General features: G+C 37.9%; 1 protein-coding gene across 1 annotated transcript in view; it reads left to right on the top strand.

The window, feature by feature from the left end:
* Nucleotides 1-521: 521 nt before the first annotated feature.
* The window catches only part of EIF3H (eukaryotic translation initiation factor 3 subunit H), an 87,516-nt gene continuing 67,190 nt past the window's right edge, over nucleotides 522-20,847 (top strand). Inside the window, exon 1 of the mRNA XM_049824858.1 lies at nucleotides 522-669. Within this exon, the coding sequence (XP_049680815.1) occupies nucleotides 550-669 (120 nt within the window). The 5' untranslated portion in view covers nucleotides 522-549. The remainder of the gene's footprint in view (nucleotides 670-20,847) is intronic.

Below are 20,847 nucleotides of genomic sequence, written 5' to 3'. Positions count from 1 at the left end.
TTAGGTGTAAATGCTCCCCACCAGCATAGCCTCCCTCACTGCAGCCCACTGGCCAAAGCCGGCCCAGTGCCATAGCTGTGACTTTACGTGACTGGTAGCATCAGAATCGCCCAAGGAAGCTATGGAAATGCACAGCCCGAGGTTCCCAGGCTGTCGGAAACGGTGTGCCAGGCGCCAGCCGGCCTGTGGAGAGGAAGGTGAGAGGAAGGGCGCCTCGGCCCCTGTTCCGTCCCGGGTCGGGTGAGTTGGCATGGCCACAGGCGCCTGACACAAGGCACAGGGTTTCTCCTGCTCCAGGTACGCCAGGGACCGCTGTGCCTGCCGCCGAGGCCGAGCGAGGGCCGCTCCGTCCCGCCCGGAGAGCGCTCGGGGCCGTGAGGGAAGGCCGCCATCTCCCCGCCGCCACAGCACCCCCGCGGAGGCACTGCGCATGCGCCTGCCTCCCTCCCGTCGCGTTTCCGCCCGGAGCCCTTTCCCTGCGCGCCGCCGCGGCTGCGCCGTCGCTTCCGGTGTTTCGTTTTTCTCTTTCCGGCCGGTGCGAGGGGAAAGATGGCGTCGCGCAAGGAAGGCTCCGGGGCTGCCGGCAGCGGCTTCGGCGCCTCGAAAGGCAAAGGCAAGGCCGCCGCCACGGGCGACTCCGCCGTCAAGCAAGTGCAGATCGACGGGCTGGTGAGCGGAGGGGCCGGGGCCGCCGCTGGCGGAGGGGCGGGCCGGGCCGGGCGGCCGCGGCCGCGTGGAGCCGCCGGCGGGGCTGGTGCCGTCCGTGGGGCCGTGCCGCGGCCGGGGGGACAGTGTTCGTCCCGGGGCCGGGGTCGTCGTGGCGCCCCGAGGAGCAGGAGCGGTTTCATCCTCCTCCCGAGCTTCCCAACCCGCGGCCAGGCTCTCCTGTGGTCCTCCCTGGGGAGGAGAGCGACTCCCTCCCGTGTGTAAGCGAAGGCCGGGACAGGGTGGGAGTTAATTGCTTTTAAACATTACCTTTCATCCTTCAGCTCCGCTGCCCTGGTGCTCGGGTTTTCTGTTTCCCAGTTTCATAGCTCAGACTGTTGAAAACTACGCAGGTGTAAGAGATGGTGAGCAACGTGGGTTTTTCCCTTATCTGTCGTGCTTTTTGCCTTCTCTGTTAGGACAACTAACACTCGCTGTGCTTAGTTATTAAGAAATAAAACAAAACGATGGATTGAAGAGGTTTAGCAGAGAATGAAGCCATCCTAATAGAAGCAATCCTTGCAGACCATAAGTGGAAGAGTGTCTACTGAAGTTGGTTCTTGGCTTTGCTGCTGGGTGTTTTTGTGTCAGTTTGTGTCTCGCACAATTGATATTACAATGACACAAAGTGTGGAAAAAATAGTTACTCAAACTTCTTAAGAATAGAAGCATTGTTTGTTACTTCTTAATTATCTTTCCCGAGTGTCACCAGAACACTGTACAGTTGAAGTGTGAAGGAGAATCAGTATACTGGTAACGAGCAGGGAGATCATAATTTCGGGGCAGGCTTTGAAGCCTACTTGGTATTTACTAATGATAGTCCCTGGTCATTACCCTGGAGTTATATAGCACAGTAAATATTTGGGAAGAGGAAGAGTAACTTATTTCTGTATAGTGGCTCTTATGAAAGGGAAGATTTGAATTAGAGTGTTTTTGCAGTATTCTCTTCAATTGTCTGTGTATCTGTGGCTTCGGTACACATAGCATTTTCAAGGAGTGGTAAAAACTGGCCGGTTGTAGAATGTAGGCCTAAAAATATAGCAGCTAACAGCAGACTGTTGCTGTTGCAAGCAGACCAGTGTCAGATGGACAGTGGTGTGTGTGTGTGTGTGTGTCTTTTTGTTAGCCAGTTTGAGGGAACGATGAAAAACGGAATAGTTCAGAGCAGGATATAGGTTGGCACCTTTAATTCCATTTCTGTAAGTGTAAAAGCTGTTTTATCAGTTTTGGACTTAGTAACAACTGTTAAATTTGATTTCTTTTGTTTCTGCTTTCATGAAATAAAGAGAACAGATGCTTCAAAACTGTTTTCTATCAGATGTATAATCTGCTTTGTGAACTACTGTTCATTCAAATCAACTACGAGCGGCCCTGATGGTCTGCTTCTGACAGTCCAACAAATGCCTGTGATTATTTTTTGCTTTACGCTTTTTTTTTTTCCTTGTCCTTGTGTATTCTTCTGGTACAGCACAGTGGTGCCGCTTGCATGGAGTCTGTACTGAGAAAAGTGATTTACTGAAAACAGTGGAAAGTTTTCACCTTTCTACCTGCTGAAGATGTCTCCCAATGGATGTTACACAAAGTGTTCTCTGGACACTAACGGTGTGGTTTGCAAATTTCCGTGACACCTGTGCTGAAGAGAAGTGTTGGCATAAATTTGCTTGCTTTGCAAACAAAGTGGCTCCTATTGCAAGTCCTTAGAATGTCTTACTGAAATTCTGCTAAAACTCTTCTATTATCTTACTGATTTAAATGGCTAGTCTGTGGTCTCACAAAGTAATAAGACTTTGTCAGTCATCTTGATGATGTCCAGGGTTGTTATGTGCCAGAACTGGGGATGAATTTTGGTGGGTGTCAGGGAAGTTAGTGATCTCTTTCTCTCCACACATGCCTCATCTCTTGGCAGTGGCATAAGGAATCCTTTCAAATGGGACTGCTTTGAAAGCAAAAGCATGCTATGTAGGTTGCTTTTGGGTCTGTGTATGCAAAATAGAAGATGTATCCATCTTCTCTGTATGTGAGAATGTGAAGGTATTTTCAGAAAGCTCATTATTTCAGAGGAACAGTGAAGTAAAAGAAAGCAATATTAGTAATGAAGAGAAGTTCTAAATGTCGGTATGTTACTTTAAAACATACATAATAGTGCAGTAATACCTACTTTTCTGGCCTCCTTTTTAAATTTGGTACAAGTAGAGCATCTTATAGTTCTATTTTAATCTGATTAATTCCTTATTTTATTATATAATGGTGTAATTTGGATTTAGATCAAGTGCAATTTTGTTTCACGTTACACACTAGAAAATTAAAAAGCACTGCCATGACAGCATTAAAAGCTAACAATGAAACCCTAACTGATAAGATAGGCTAAATTTGCATAACTTTAAAAAATGTTCATACTGTCAGAGTATTCTGCAAAAATAATAGCACCAAAATTTGGGAAGACTGAGGGAGAACTGTGTAATGTTGTAGACGCTTGATAACTTGATTGAAGTATCTGAATGCTTGTTTATAAAATGCTTCTGAAATTAAATGTGAACATAGATTTCCAATCTTCATAGTTTAACAAAAAGGGGAGGAAAAATATATGGCTAGCTACTGTATCAGCATGATAATGGGTTTCTAAGTTTTTTTTATTCTATTTTTGATAGCTTGAATGTGGTTTTGTTTTCTGATTAATTTTTGAGGGATTTGTAGCAGACAAATTATCTATGCATACTGTTATATTGGCATTTTTTAATTAGGAATGTCTTTTGCAAGATGTGGTAAGCAAAAGTGGTTGGTATTCTTCATCCAGCTCAGGAATACAAGGAACGACTGCAATATCAAGCAAAATTGACTCTATCCAGTTGTTTTTACAACACAGAAAAAGTGGTCATTTGGATTCGGAGCCACTGATGTTGAGGAGGTTTGTTAACTAAGCCATCATTGAAATGCTCTTTTTGGAACTGGTCATCTTCTAAATTATTAAATTGAATCGTATTGCATCATAGGCTGTGATGAATAGAAATACAAGATTTCTGTTATTCCTTTTAAGACAGTGTTGTGATCTGCTTTGGGTTTATTTAGTAGTAAAGATTAGTAGTGGCAGCCTGTGCTTGTTCTACAGATCAATGTGTTTAACTCATCCGTAGTGATTAGAGATGTATAGTCTATGTAAGAAATTGTACAACTAAGGGATAACATGGGTTTAGTTGCATATTATGGAAGTCCTAATATGTCACTGGTTTATGCCATCATGAAGTTCTTGGGCTGATTCAGCTTGCATGGGTTCAGCAAACAAAAATATCCCATGTGTTTAAGTTTTTACATGCATGAAGTCCATAAGAAAGGGAGCTCTCTTGAAGTAAGTTTAGTTTCTTAAGTTTAGTAAAATCACCGGCAACTTTGGAAGTACAGGTGAAAGAACATACATGAGCACAGACATCATGTAAGTTTTCCTTCTATAGGGAACTAGACTGGGAACGTTCTACTGGCTCAGTGTCTTATATTATTGGAACGTGTATCTGATGTGGCCACTTCAGATGTTTTGTAGTTGTATTTTAAAAAAAGTAGAGGACTAACATCACCTTATGATCATCTTTTGCCATTTGAGAATGTGAATTTAAACAGAATTCAGACATATGAAGACTAAAAATTACTTTGGTTTATTATTAGTTCTGGGGCTTCCGCATACTTTTGCCTGCGTGGTGGTAGATCAGGAGGGCAGCTAGTTCCAGATGTACCAGCTGCATTCACAGTTGCTTGCAACTGTATTTAATTGCAGGTATGCCACTCAGAGATCGGAAAAAGTTGTGGTTGTGACCAGACATCTAGGAGTCCCTTGTAGATAATTGAATTTTATCTCTGTTCACTTTTTCATTGAAAGAAAGGATATATAACGTATGCTTTTTCTAAGCTTCACATATGGAGGGGAAAGGGTAGCACTGCTCTGGTGTGTGTGCAAGGAATGCACGGAAGGAAAGTACACAGGCTTTCTTCCCAGTTGCTTGTGTGCAGCAGATTGTCCGATCCCTTTTTCCTGTTGAATGGGGAAGTAGCAAGAGATACAACAAATGTGATTTGTAGCTTTTCCTACATTTGCTGGAGGCCCTTCTGATTTTTTTGTGTAGCTAGCGGGGTCCAGGTATACAAGAGAACCGTATTATAGATTGAACACTTATTTCTGACAAAATTCATAGGTGTAGTTTAGACTAGGTTGTGCATGACTTTGTGAGCTGTTTCTTCAGTGGTTGTAAGCATGCTAGATTTTCAGTTTCACAGTTGTATGACCCTTCATAGCAAGGGACTCAAAGGCTACTCGGGGTCTTCCCTGAAGGGGTAATGATTATCACCTGCTGTCTGAAATAAGCAAATTATGGCAGCGCTTTACATTTACCTTTTTCTTTTTTTGCAAGAGGTGTTGAAGGACACTGTTTGTTGTATTTCTGGAAATTCTTTAGTGAGGGCTGAATCTTTTGGAATTCAGCTGTTGAAACTAATCAGATTTGGTTCACTGACCTTACATTCTTTTCCTTCAGTAAGGTGCAATAAATTTCAAACTGTAAGCTGGTGGATTTTAGAACATAAGCAGTAGTTATTCCTTTGAATGAAAAAGAATTTCAGGTTAGCTGAATAGACATGGCAGTTTTCTTTTGAGTACCTACCTGTGCAATGAAGTGACATTCTGTGTTAATATATGAAAAGGCAAGATACTTGTGTGTTCCTGTTTCTTGCCAGAAAGCGAGGGAGAAAGTTAGGTTACCAAATGATTGCATTTAGTGACATCAAAATGCAGAGTAAAGTCCATAAATTTGCTGGAACTTTTACAAGACTCTTGTACCTACAATTATTAGTCTGAGTGGTCTAAATTTCTAAATTTGGGTATAAATAACAATCTTCCTTATTTCTACAAAATTGATCTTAAGTCTGAAGTTCAAACTTCAATTGCATACCTAGAACTTTTGCAGTTGTCTCTAAAAATCATGTATTTTCTGGGACTGTGGTTAGTGGGGCTGTATTGTTGAATTGTACAGATAGCTATATTGACAATAACCTTCTCATGGAATCATATGAACAACTGCTTCTCGTTTTTTCATATCTTGGTGTTTGTTTCCTTAAAGCTAACAAACATAATCTTTCCTCTTTTTCATTCTTTTGTCCTATACTCATTTGGGATCTGCATTCTAACATGGAGATAATGTAACAAAAAATTTTCTGTTTTTGTTTGGTGTTACAGCTGTGTCGTGAAACACTGCTCTGTTGTACAGGGTTGCAGATATAAACCTACTTGTGGAATATTGCTGTTTTCTTCAGAATGCTGTTGTTTGCTTGTTTTCCAGCAGAAAATTTGAAATGAAAGAGGGTGAAAAGGAAGTACTGTGCTAAATTTGTGCTTATTGAATTACTGATAAAGATACTTGGATTTCTTGCATCTGCAGTTTTAAGTAGGAGCCATTATAATCATAGAAGAGAGTAAAATGAACAGTTCTGATCAGCTGCATTTCCTGTTAGTTATTTATCATGTCTTAAATTGTAAGGGTTTTTTTTTCAAAATTACTATTCAGCTGTTGCAATTTTTATTTGACCTCTTTTATGTATGCACTGGATTATAGCCTTTAACTGTATGAGTGCCAGCTCTTTGCTGCGTAGTACCTTTGCATCCTTTCTGTCACACAGCAAAGTGAGTAAATGAGGCAAAGAGGACAGAGAAATTCTGGTGCTAAAGTAACTGTGCTGTGACCATGAGAGCAGATGGAGAGAGTTAGTTTGTCATTAAAAATTCTCATCTCCCAGTTTACTGCATTATTACAATGGAAGTTTGCATGGTAACCTTGTTTCATGTTTGTAGTAACTCTTCAGCATTTGCTTTTGCAATATTAGTGTTCTTTTCAACACAGTAATCGTATGTATGATAACATTATCTAGGCTCAGGATTACATTGGTTTACTGGAAGGAGCAGGTTGATGGCTGTAGGGTGTTGTGAGACTTTGGTTGTTTTTCTTCATTTACTGGCTGGTTTCCTGTTGCTATGTAGCCTAATCTTACAAATTTGTACTCTTGTGTGAGCTTATTCCTGGGATATCTGAAAATTTAGTTTTGTATAAGGAAGCAGCATGCGGATTTTCCAGTTTTTAGATTGTCTTCTGTTGGAAGTACTGGGCAACGGTATAGTCCTAATAAGAGATTATGAATTTCCATCAAAGCTTGGAGACTTTCCTAGAACGCTTTTTTAGTGAAACTTCTATCCCTACTCAACTCTTTAAAATTGTACTTACCAAGGGCCTCCTCGGCATATTTCTGCAGTTCTCAGAATTTTAGTAGTGATATCAGGCAACATACAAAACTGTGAAAGCAGAGATGAACTGGTGTATCGCTTGGAGACATAAGATCAGGCAGGATAAGTAACATTTTTACTAGATGAGCATGAAAGCTTATGTAATATAGAAGTTGAACTAATATTCAAAAACAGAGTTACTCCATGTGGTGGATAAATGGAAACTTTCTTCTGGGAAAATAACAGCTGTGGGTTGGGAGATGGGGATCTTTTAGCAAGGCAAGTGTGCTGGCTGCTAGGCAAAGTAAGTGTGTTTTATTAATCAAGTTTGCTTTCACAGTAGTCACAAGGAAGTATGTTGTTCCTGGGAAGCTGTTTCATTCTATGCAAATCCTCTGCATGAGGATACTCTGTGAAGGAGAGTAAAAGTAAAAGAAAATAATTCCTCATCTAACTAAATTCTTAAGCACCAATATATGACTTTTCTTTTTCTTTTTAAAATCCTAGCCTCTTGAATTCATGTATGCATTCAGAAAATTATATCCAGTAATGCATTTGGAGAACACACTGTTGACTGACTGAATAAGATTTTCTTATACATTGCTCTTGCATAACAATATAACTGGAGCCTTAACAACATGCTAAAGTGTTAATATTATTATTATATTAATAATTATTTTATTAGTGGGATTGATGTTTCTTGTTTTGTTAGCCAACTCTGTATGAATTCTTTTTTACACTTACGCAAATTTTACATATTGTAGAAAGTAGCAAAAATAACGTAGGCTTCTCAAAACGGCTATAGGTTTCTATTCCTTTATCTTCATAGCTGCTAATGTGGAAATCCTTAATACTAGGCTTTAACTAGGCAATAACAAATTGCCATTCTATAGTTAATGAATATTGCTAGAGCTTTCAACAGAAACCTTCTTGGATAGCAATGGGTGAGGGATACTTGAATCTTTAGGCCATCAAGCTCTGAGATGAGGGTTAGAGGCCATGTTAATACTCAAGATGATCTTCTAATGTCAGGTAATATTTGTTCCAGCTACTTAATTCTAAGAGTCTGAATATATATCTAGGTGTACTTCTTTGTATAGAACCTTAAGATATCCTTGTCAGTTTATTTCTGTTAAATACAAACATACATTGGCTAAAACATAAATATGTCAAGATGGTTAGAAGTTGTAGGCCTTGTCTGCATTTGTATTTGCACCAGTGTGGCTATAGTGTAGATATTTCTTTTGTATCAGATATGACTGATTTAATCAAAGATTGTTACTTTGAGCTTCATTACATCATCCCTGATTTGGTGATGGTGTAGTGTACCTAATGGTTTGTATTCTCATCTATGGTTTGTAGAGGGTTTTTGTATTTTATTTTTTTAACTGATAAGAACCATGTGAGTCAACCTTCTTAAAAACACCCTAACTTTATTGAATTGTTTCAGTAGTTACTCATAGTTGTGGTAATTAAGTTGCTTGTGCCTTGTTTTCTTACTACCAGCCATTTTTGTCCTAAAGGTGTATGATAGATAGGGTTGTATTACATCCCTAGCTGTTAATAGAGAAAGCCTGGTTAGCTTCCTGGGTGAGGAGCACTTTAGGATGTTATGTTTGATTATAGTAAATGAAATAAGGTACCGTGTTTACTGAAAATCAATTTTTGAGACTCATCTTGCAAATGTTATTTTAAACGCTTTTTAAAATGACAACTTTTGACACTCTTGGAAAAAAAAAACAATCAATTTCCGTAGTATTTGAGTAACTGGTAATAACAGTGAAGACTGTATTGAACTGGCTAAATAAAAATCTTTGACATTTCTTAAGTTATGAAGATTGTGCTTTTCTTGTGGCTTCTGCCCTTCTCCTTTAACCCTTTTTGAAGACTTTGCAAGAATGCCCAGACTGTGTGTTCTGCCTGCTGTTCTCTATACAGTTTCTTGACATTGCAGAGCTGTAGAATGGGATTTTAGGTTACAGTGTCCTCCAGGCTGTATTGTGTTTTGTGTGTCCTCCAAAGGAGTTCAAATGGAATTTTCAGCTGAAGTTTAATCTCTCTGACTTTTCCTTGACCTGTTTCCCTACAAATTTAGATCAGATTATGCTGGCACTGAGAGTTAGTGTGTGAATTGAAAACTAGCTTGATGTGATCGTGGATACCTTGAACCACGGAGAAGACAGAAGTGTGTCGTGTTAGTTGGGTGATACGTATATACTTTCTGTTACTCTTCAGGTATAATAAGTTCCATGAATCTAACTTGGAGGGGTACTTCTGATTTATAATCCATGCTTACATTCAGAAGAGAAAGCATTGATGTGTACTAGCAAGTTGAAAGGGCAAGAACCTCCTTGGAATATAACACTTTTCAGGCTTAGTGAAGATTTCTTAACCTGAAATGGGTAAAGTACCCACATCATGGCGGTCTGAAGATTAAAATTTCAGTGTGTTTTGTCAATGGATAGCAGGTATACTTGCTAACAGAGCACAAACTAAATGATTTGCAAGAGTGCATTGGTGCACTCAGCATCTACTAAGTGTCATGGTAAGTATACTCTAGTGAGGCATTTAAAACTAGAACATCTGGTATCACTTCATACTGTGAAACTAGTGTGCTGACAAAAGGAGTTAATCTAAATGTGGAGGTAGCTTAAATGTGTTGAGCAGTGTTACACTTCAAGACTTGAAGGGGAAAATATTATTTCAAAACAGCCCTTTTTTTGCTGTGTGCAAGGAGAAATAATGTGTTGCCCTCTACACTGCTGTCATTAACAGTTAAAGTTCTCATTATTTTTTGTTCCTGTTATGTGTATAAGAAACTGGTCTCTTGCCTTGCAATTATGTATGCATAGCTGTTGGAAACAGTAAATTGTGCTCTTGTGATACTTATTTGGCTGTGTTAATGCCAAGGAAAATAGTATTTCCACCAAATATCTTTCAAATAACTTACTGCATTTTAATTATTAAAATGTTACGTCGGAAACAAACGAGATAATAAGCATTACCTTTGTGTCTTATTTAGGTGTTAAATTTGACTTGGTATCTATGAGTGGGGAGGTGACAATTGCTGGTTTTGTTGCTGAAACAATGCATTATGTCCTCTTGCACACTGAAACATTGTTAAGTATTCTCCTTTGGTTTTCAGTTTATTGTAAGAAATTTAGACCTTTGCAGCTGACATGCAGCATGGGGTAGTTGAGGGAAGCATACAAGATACAGCAGGCCATGGGTAGAAAACAAGCAGGTACAGATACCGAAAGGCCCTTTGTGGTGTGTATAAAATGAACATCTTTTATGCCCTATTATGTCTTAGGACTTTTTCTTCCATCTTTTAAATAAATCCTACAGACCTTATGAGAGGCCTTGTAAGAAGATGAACGAGTCTTTTGTTTTTTTCTAGTCTTTGAAAAAAGATAATGTATTTTCAACTTCTTGTTGCTATAGTCTTTTTAACTAATTTTTCTTTGCCAGAGTCATTTTTTGGATACGATTACTTTGTGTGTTACTTTTCCATATTTACACATGTGCTCAAAATACATTCTCAATGATGGTACAGTTTTGAACATGCTGTTCTTTTTTCTTTTTTTTTTTTTTTAAATTTTCAGGCAGTGTTAAGATTGCAGAGATGTGATACCTGCTTTAACAACAATGTTCAGCAGTTCGATTATATTACCACATAACATAATGGTATCATCTTAATGGAAAGTAAATAAATTGTTAATGTAATATAGTGGAAAATTTTAGGCTTGTATAGTAAGTATTCTTGTTAGCATTTTGTAATTTCAAATTCAATAATCTAAATAATAATCTAAATCAAGATAATCAAACAATAATCTAAAATCAAGAGTGCAAAACAGATGATATAACTTATTTGACTTTGATAATGTCTTTTGTAACATGCATACACAAGGTTATTTAGGAATAAGCATGGAAATATTCTTGAATGACTTGTATGTGGATACTTATTTCAGATAAGCATTTTATTAATTTCTTTTGGCTTGATCTGATTTTAAAGTTAATAGAGAGGCTTATTTACTCACTGGAGTTTGAAGATGCACCTGTATTTTGCTGTATGTGTGAAATAACAGGTTAATTCTCTTTTACAAATATTTGGTCTTTTACTGGAAAAGGAGTGTTAGGATGTTGCTTTGAGCATATAAGGTTTGTCAGTCTCTGCCTTTGTCCTGTGTAAACATTGTATCCTGCTTTGCAGTTCATTTGCTGCGCATCCTTGTCATTCCATGGAGACCCATATCTGTGCAATATGCAATATACATACCTGTTTTTGTTAAGTAAGTGTAGTGCCCATTTGGTGTTTAGGGTCTTGGAGGTGTAGGTCGCTTCTTGTCAATGTTTTTTTTTGTTGTTTGTTTTTTTTTTTTTTTAAAGGAGTATCTGAGGAAAATAAGCAATCTCATTGACAAAATTCTTCATTAACATAGGGCTGAGTTTTGAGCACTTCAGACTCAGTTATTTTTTTACTATTACATTATCAGTGCAAAAAATTAACCATTTTAAAGCTTTTTAAACTTTAGATGACATATAGGGTACTACTGCAGCTATCATATCACTTTTGGGGAACAATCTGAAAGCCAGACTGCCTTATCTATTGGTGCTCTCAGTGATAAAATTAGAATGGTTGTTTTTAATCTCACTGTTAACAGTAGCTGTTATTAGAAATGGAGCTCTTACGGAAGTGGCCGTGTTCAGATAGTTATACAAAGGCAAGTCTTACCTCTATTTGAAAGATGGGGAAGCTGAAGCTTACCAGCAATAGCTGACTTCCATGTTTTTTTCCTCAATTTTATACTTTAAGTCAGCAGGAAAACCGATACTCAGTCCAGGCTCATTCTCTGGATTGCACTACCTGTTACTAGGAGGATCTGTCTCTGTTGCAGCCCCTTAGCACATAACCAAGCATTTGCCAAAAAGGATAAGTGCTTGAATGTGGAAAAAATTGTTGCACAAAAGGTTATAAGTTATTTAAATGACATGGAAATCGTGTCCAGTAGGGATTTTACTGGTTACTTGGAAGCATCTGTTGAATGCATATGGAAGTCATGATTTTTAGACACACCCTTAAATAGTACATGTATTCCAGTTCTGTTGTGCAGGGTATGGTCTTTGAAAAAGATCAGTAGTCTCAGATCAGCCCCAACTCCCTCATCCCCAACTATTTATGTCCTATTTTACTAATTTTTGAAGGTCAAATAGATAACGGGAAGTGTCTTGCAGTTTTTCTTCAGCTTCAAAATGATAACAGTTTGGCACAATCTGATTAAAAAAAAAAGGCTGTTAAATAAAATGTGCTACTGGTGCTTTTGGCAGTCATCTTAAAATCTTTTTATAGGAATCTGCTAGAAGTTGGTGCTGAAGAGAAAACCTTTTACTTGCAAATATACTACTAGCTCAATGAGCACTGGATATTTGAATGATGGTGATTCACTAATACACAGAACATACTTATTGACTGTATGTTGAAGCCTAAGTGTAAGGCTCTGGTGTATCGAGCGGAAAATGTTGAAACTGTGCCTGCCTGTACTGCTTCTATATAATTTCCATATGTGTGCTCCAGAGGAGTATATTCATCAGCTTTCATTCTTGAAATTATGGTTAGGTATTGAATTCATTAAAAATACTAAATATAAATTGTATTGGTAATTTACAAAAATTGCCTAAAGTACTGAATGTTTTCAAAAGATTTGAGTTCGGTGAGGTTTGTGAAATAGGAAGAAAAACACACTAAGTAGTTCTGGGGAAATGCTCTGTCCCACTTGTAACTAGCAGAATTTTGGACGTTAATCTTATTACAGCCCTATCACTGCCTCCTAACAGTGTGCTAATAACATCTAATGCCCTGCTGCTCGCACGATTGAAATCCTGGGGTTGCCTTGCAGAAATGTTTCTACAAGGAAGTGATTCTGCAGTGTCTGTGGCCCTGATGGTTTCCATGGGAATGAGCATGAATCCATGTACTGTGAAATGTGTTATGAAACTTTGTATTGCGGAGAAATACATTATACCAGTGTGTGAACAGGGTAATGGAGAATTTAAATACACAAATGTAATGGTGCATTTTTTACTTACATTGAGGCAATATTTGAAGTGTACTAATGGCTTGTGAACAATCATGGACATGGCTGTTAACCTGAACTGTTGTGCAGTCTAAAAAAACCAGTGGAAGAGTAGCGGGACAAAAATCGGGAAGAGATTGGTCTGTTTGGTAAAACACACCTTGATCATCATTCAATATTTCTCTGTTTTAATAAACTTTGCTTTTCTCCACTGTTGAATGACTTCGTTTGGTGCACTGCAGTTTGTGTTTAACTTCTTCCCTTTGCAAGGGCAAGCAGCTCGCTTGAACATGAGTAAATAAATGACTTAAACAGATGTTTCATGGTACCTATAAGACATTAGCTGATTAACGTCAAGTTCCTGACAGAGTCAAGGAAAACCACAGCCTATGAAAAACCAATGGGCCTCTAACCAAAGCCCAGTAATCTCCCCTTCTAATGTTGTATTTGTGCAGAAACAGGCTTAGTGTCTGTACTATTTCACTTCTTCAGGCTGAATTCCACCTACATATTTATGTCAGTAGCAAAAACTTTTTCATTTTATATTTTAGATACTTACCAGTTTTAGTTCTAGGTATTAAACTAATGATTTATTTCATGTTCTGTGTCTGGTTTTATATAAAATCAGTGATTTTTTTTTTTTATAATTCGGAGTAGCTTTTTTTAAAGTTTTTTTTTTTTTTTATCCCTACAGCTTTTGAAATGTTCCAGTAATAGAATGAGTTGAGAAGCTAACCCATGTGTACAGCAGCTGGGTGTGCTTCCAGTAAGTGCAATGTAAATCACTTGGCAGTATATGTAGTGAGCCTGGACTTGCACTCTGTGAACGACCAGCTTTGCTGGAAAACTGGAACTGCTGGAAGTTGCAGGCAGGATGTATTGCTGTAGAGGAAGGCCCTGTTCTTGTTAGACTGGGTTTCCCTCTTGCTTGAAGGGAAGTTCTAGAGCTCTTGAATTGCAGCAGTTTGGAAGTAGTTCTTAAAGAGAGACATAACAGAACAACTGAAAGAGCTGATACTTATGAAGTATTTTGTATGGGGCATTACCTGGTGGTAGCTTAAGCTTTGTATTCAGTTTGCATTGAGTATGTTGCAGAGATTCTCTAACTCTGTTACACAGATTATGTGTAAGTGAAAAAGGAACTGAATGTCTACTTTTTCTAGACTGAGTTTCAGGGTAAGCAAGGTACAGCTTTTCCAGCCATGCCCCAAAGAGTGTACATAACCAGTTAATGTTCAGGAAGGAGTGATAAAATGCTTCTTGGCCTGTCACTACGTTTGAGTTGTGCTTTGAGTTAGCCACTTACTGAGATAAAGTGGCAGGGTATATTCTATCTAGCTTAATGCTATGTATGGATATTGTCACCTTCTTTGGGGTGTTGGAAAAAACAAAACACAGGAAAGCATTGAGTTAGATTGCTATAAGCACTTTATGAGGCAGGAAGTAATACAGAAAACCATCGAGATCCCTATAATTAACAGGGTAGTAGAGTTCCTAAACCAGGTAGAAGTAACTGAAAATACTGATGTTAAATCAATAATCTGTTATGATTTGGGTGGTTTTCTTCAGCCTAACATACATATTGTGGAGCTGCACTCCTATTTGAAGGTTACGGATGTTCCCTTTTGTACTTAAATTATCTGAAATCTGGAGGTTTACAGACTAAGCAGGTGATATGGTACCAACTGATGTAATAAGTCACCCAGGGAACAAAAAGCTTTGGGTACTTTTCATATGCTTCCTAATACACAAAAGTATTCAAATAGTACAGAAGCATGTAATGTTCCCCCCTGCCTCCCCCCAAAAGCCCTACTGTTCAAGATGGAATATTTTCCATTTAACATGGATTTCCAAAATGATTTGGTGCTGCGGACCTACATGAGACAAACCCCACAGAATCCTATGATTTATAATTTCTCTGTGAAAATATATGTAGTACCACTGCTTGAGGACCATTTCAGATCCGTTTCATTGTTCATAATAGTTGAATTCAGGCTCAGCTCCAGCAAACTTCCACTCTCATGTCAAAAAGAGATTTTGATATTTGCACCTGATCAAGATGGTATGAAATGGTATGCATCATTCTGTTATGCCTCCTATATAATTATGTTTTTAAGCCCCAAATTTCTGTCAAGTTCAGAAATAAGATTTTAACATCTGGTGCTTATTAGCTGTTGAGTGACATAAAATGTAAGCTTACTCTTCCAAGGACTGTATTTTTCAAAGGCTTTGTAAATGTTGGTGTTAGGGCTCTAGCCAGTCAAGATAAAGGTAAAACATTGGGGGATGTTCGAGGCTGCCTGTCTAAAGGATAACTGTTATACTTGTGAGACAGAACAGTGAGGGCTAAGACTCGTTATTTCTGAACTTGCTGTTCAGAAATGGTTTTTTTTAAAGTTACTTTGGTTTTCAGGTCTGCTCAGTCTTGTCCTTTTGGCCTTAGATTTTTTTTGTACAGTATGTTCAAATTAAGTATCTTTCTGATTACTTGTCAGGGAATTAAAATATGGGGTTTTTTTGGCCACCAGTCATAGTTAGGATTGAAGATACCTGTCAAAACAATTACTTCAGGATGTTGAAGGTCTTAATGGAAAACAATAATGTGGTGGGGTTTTTTTGTTTGTTTGTTTTTGTTTTTTTGTGGTGTTTTTTTTTGTGTGTTGGTTTTGATGTGTTTTTTTTTTTTTTTTTTTTTTTTTTTTTACTTCTCCTCAGATAAAATTAGTCTAACAGTTGTAAAAGCTTTTATTCCAAGGTTAAGCATGAGAAAAAAAAGAATACATGTTTAGACATCAATCATGTCAGGAATGGTCAAAATATCAGCACTGTTGAATAAGAGAATCTAGAAAAATTCAAAAATCTCTGAAGATGATCTAGAACATGCATTTAAGTAAATTCAGGGTTTGATTTTCAGTAGAGATTGTCATGTTTCTCAAGATTAGTGTAACATGGAAAATTCAGTTTCACCTCTAATCTTCAGTTCGCCTCATGGCACGATTTTATGTGGTGACAGTCTTGCGTCATGAATCTTCATATCCAACACCTAAAAGACTTAGGGTATCAACCTGTTGATTTTCTGCTTTTGATGCAGTATCTGTCAGACAGTGCTTTCTAGAACATGTTTTTGTGGACTGCACTGATTAGGTTGGAATTTTTTATGTCTGCATGTAAACATCTGTCTCCTTAGTCATCCAGAGGAGAGCGTTAGGTGTATTAGACATATGTTTTCTTACTCTTAACTGTTGCAGTGGTATCTTTAATTTACTTCAGATTTCCTCTTCTCCTGGCAGGAAAGTTGAGAGACTTTGTTACCATCTTATCAAGTGGTGCTATAGCTGGGAGACAAATCAGCCCGAGGCAAGTTTTCCCTTGGTCAGCTTCCAGAACTTGTCTTTTGTACCTGTAGCATAAGCACTTATCTGTAGTGTGTAAAAAAAAAAAACAAAAAAAAAAAAAAACAAAAAAAACCCCCCCCCCCCCCCCCCCCAAAAAAAAAACAACAAACAACCCAAAAACCAAAACAAAAAAAATCCCCAAAACCCCACAACCCCAAAACCTCATCTGGAACTACTAAAAAATGTTAACATTGCCTGTGTTTCACTGTATCTTGCTCTAGTTTTTTTTTTTTTTAAAATCTTTGTTTAAAAATAAAGCCATTCCGTGCTTACCTGAGGATTTCAGAACTGTTTAATTAAATTTAATTTCTGTGTAGCTAATTGGTTAAGGTTCAGTACGATGCAGGTTGTAGATTTGCTTTTGTTGTAGTGTGTGCTGGGGAAACAGGCAGGGCCACTAAATTAGTGTAAAACTTGGTATGTCTTCATCTGGATATTATTAAACAGGTAGGTGAACTAACTGTCTTTTTCTAGTGGTACCATATATGCATTTTATGTATGTCAGGTAGACGTCTGAATTTTAGGCATCTCTGATTTTAGCACAATTCAAACTCAATTACATGAGTTGTTAGTCGTGATAGTTGACATCTATCCATTTACAAAAATACGTTAACGATTCTCTCCAACTTTGTCTGTGCTAGGATTTTAAACAAAAATGCTCATACTGTAATGCTTAAATGTAAAAGTTCATAGTTTGAGTTTTAAGAAGTCATATGGAGGAGGCTCCATATGTGATGCGGATGTGTTCAAAGTATATCAGACGCTATTAGTGGTAATAGTTTTCAAGACTCTTTTGCACAGCCAAATATTGATCAGAGTTTCACTAGTGTTAAATATTGAGAGGATGTGGGTGTTGTGGCACGTTCCCCATCAGATGCCCATGTTGGTTATGGTTGGCTTGAAAACAGCTCCATAACACAGTGCTATTTACACTCCGTCCCATCCTCTCCCCAGATGCTGGCAGTTGGTGCTACGGGTGGTGCCGACAAAGCTTTCTTGGGTGGGAAAAAATGTTAAGCATTCAAAAAGATTTAAATACTTGATATAAGGCTGTAGATCAGCTTGTTACATCATGTATCCAGCGGGCTAACAGAAGCTCTCTCTTGTTTGATAGTGCATTTGTAAGACACAGCACAGGTACTGGAAATCTGGTTTCAATGTGGTTACTGTCAGCTCTCTGGAACACAATCATAAATGAATCTTCAGTGCTTTGATTTGCTGTTGTCTCTCTTTAGAGAAATACAGAAGTGTGCATCTTGGTCATATTCATGTCCTTACAGTGGAATCTTCCCAGGACCCCCCAAAGGCTTACAAAGGCTTCAGCTGGCAGTTCATGTTATAGGTATTTCTGTAATGAGATACAAACTTATGAAATTAGCAATTGTGATGTCAGGATGTAGCCAAAGTTAAAATTTGGCATATACTCCTACAGTTAATATATGTATGTTTGAAGTTTTTAATAGTTTCAGAATGGTTCTTTTTTGTAGTATGACTTCATTCATAATGTTTGAGCAGTGCTTTGAAGATCTGAAGATTAGAAGCACTGCTGAATGGCAAGCTTTTATTTTTTTTTTTGTTAATTGAGGATTAATGGCCATTAAAATCTGACAAGTGGCTACTCCAAGTGATTAAATTGCTTTGTTATTTTGAACACTAAATTTACAAGGCTGGGGGACTCTTGAGTTTTATTTAGGGGTTATTCGTATATCATTTTCTAAAGAGTCTTTGTGTACCTGTATGTTTCTTAGGTACTAATTGTATTTACTAAACGAAGCTGCATACGATTATTGACTTGTGTGTTCAGAGGTATCAGAATTTAGAAATCTGTTTGTTTGTTTTTTTTTTAAACAGTAAGTCAAATTACTTGATACATTTTCTACTTGAGTACACAGCATTTCCTGGTTGACCAGCTGCATTGCTTAAATAACAGTAACAGTTGAAATATGGTTTAGTTACTGTTAATTTCACATAGCAGTGGTATAGCAGTGAAGGGTCTAAGGGTATTTAAAAATAATTATAGTTTGTACAAAGAGGCAGTATCTCTTAGTAGATGAATAGGTGGATGGGAATTGCAAGTAGTGTTTGGACAGTGAATCAGCATTGGACGAAAGATGGGTTATACTTGTGTTCATTTAGGTTGCTTTTTTTTTCTGTGTCATTTGGAAAAATTGATTTATATTTCTCAGTGTGTTGTGTTACTTGCATTATTTATATTAACGCTTCTTACATCTATTTTCAGACCAATAAAACTATACTGATTCTGTTCTGATGCTGCATAAACATAACATCTCATGGCATTGTTGTTTGTATAGTGATCAGCTCATCCTGCTGTACCTAGACTGGCAAATGGAAACAACATTTTTAATGTTTGAAACTGGTTTTGTTATCACTAAACAAATAGTTCTACTTTACACTTGATGATCTGGTTTTAGTACTGAAACACAAGTTCCAGTGCAATGTTTGACTCTTGGTCATATGGTAGTATTTTGATGGCAGGTTTTTCAATCCAAGTTTAAGAGCCTGCTGTACTAAAGATTTGTGTCTTATGTGCTAAATAAAACTCTCCAGAACAAAGAACAAAATGAAAACAAGAATCATGTGTCACTGGATGCATTTCTCGACTTGTTTGTTTATCTTTTTATAAATTATTTCAGTAGCTAATGTGTTTTCCAGTGCAGTCATAAACCTGAACTTCTGCAGCTTGCTAGTGGGTGCGAAATTTAAATTAGTGAGTTCGTGACGCTCTCTGCTACCTTTCTCAGACTCCGTTAGAAAACAAGCTTGCAGGTAGGCCTAAATTGGGGTCTCTATCTCCCTGGATAATATCTGCTGTGGTCTTCAGGCTGGAGATTGAAAACTGCAGACTCATGTAATACCCCAATACACAATGAAGTTATCTGGTTAGCATTTAAGAGTTTTGAACTCCTAGTTCTATCCCCCTGAAAAATCAGTGATACTCTGTGACAGCCCACGCTCTTTTCATTTGCTGCTGCTTTCTGTGAGCAATTATCATCAGAAATGCTGTGATATAATTGGCACCGTATCACAAATGCTCCTGGAATGGAATCAGACAGGCAAACAGGATTCACAGTAACAGGGATAGTCAGTATGCATAGAAAACTCAAGAGTAAATGAGCAGAAAAATACCAGAAAAGGTGAAGCTTACAAGATTGTCAAGATGGTGAGAGTAGTTATATTTTATAGCTGGCAGAGAGCCTGCTGTGCTGTAATCTGTCCGGTTAGGTATGGATTCCTTGACTGTGGAAAACAGGGCTTATGGCAAATATATGACAAATCTTAACTTTACTCTAAATGCAAGCTCAATATTATTTATATGCTGGCTCTTTGGTAGGAGACACTCATCTTCTACATCCAGGTGATCTTGAACAGGTGTTTGCTGTACTGCTTTCAGCACTGTTAAGTTCTACTTCACTGCCTGCTGATCTTAATTTCCTTCCCATTTTCCCATGAAATGAGATTTATATAACCGAAGTATCTCTTTGTGCTGTTTTAACAGACTTGTTTTAACAAATTTGATAAAAAGGTATGGATTCAAAGGACTTGAGGGACAGATACAAATGTGTATCGGGGTGAAACAGTGTTACCTGTGATTGAGAAGCTTCAATTCAAGTCTGTCTAGATGCAAGAGAAAGCATGAGTGAGTGATATTGTGAATAAACAAGGAGTCAGGGGGTGTTAGTCCTGCTTGACACTTATATCCAACTTAGTTGGAAAAAGGTATTTCTTTTCCATTCTCCCCCCACCTCCCCAAAGCAGGCTGTATATGAAGCTCTTGTTTTCCCATTTTACCCCAAGAGGGCAATGTATTTGTAAAGAATTTCTTTTCTAGTCACCTTTTTCTTCCATTTAAGCTATTTGTGGTGCTTTAATTCATTAATGGTGTTTTAAAAATTGTGACATAAAGTTCTGCTAAACCAAGGAGAAAGCTAGGGAAAAATATATGTTCCTGAAGTATAAATGTAAGCTTAACTGCCTTGCCCCCCCCCCCCCCCCCCCGAATGTTCACTAAATACCAGTATTTGTACAAAATCTGTTCTTGGCGTGGCTGAGCTGAAATCCATTAGATTAGCCTGTTTGCCAACAGACATTAAAGTAGTATTGCTTTAATGACAACATAGTCATCAGGCATTTTCTGTTGTATTTTGCTTGGATGCATTAGGGTTTAGTGAAATAAAACCCACTTATGCTGGACAAAGCGTAAGTTCTTTCAATTCTGTGTTTGTGGTTAGCGTCTTATCATGTTCTTGTTCTTGTTGTTAAGCATAAAATTTTACTTAAGTGAAAGCTTTTCTAGCAAATGATTGACTATTTTTGAGTGGTTTTGTTCATACTGTTCCAATTTACAGTATCATCTCTTGAGAACTATTCATTGTAGAGTTCAGATTTAGGGAAGGAAGTG

The sequence above is a fragment of the Accipiter gentilis genome, chromosome 2, assembly GCF_929443795.1.
Source record: "Accipiter gentilis chromosome 2, bAccGen1.1, whole genome shotgun sequence".
Taxonomy (NCBI): domain Eukaryota; kingdom Metazoa; phylum Chordata; class Aves; order Accipitriformes; family Accipitridae; genus Astur; species Astur gentilis.
Note: the sequence above shows the minus strand (reverse complement) of the source record. Positions and strands in the feature narration are given on the sequence as shown.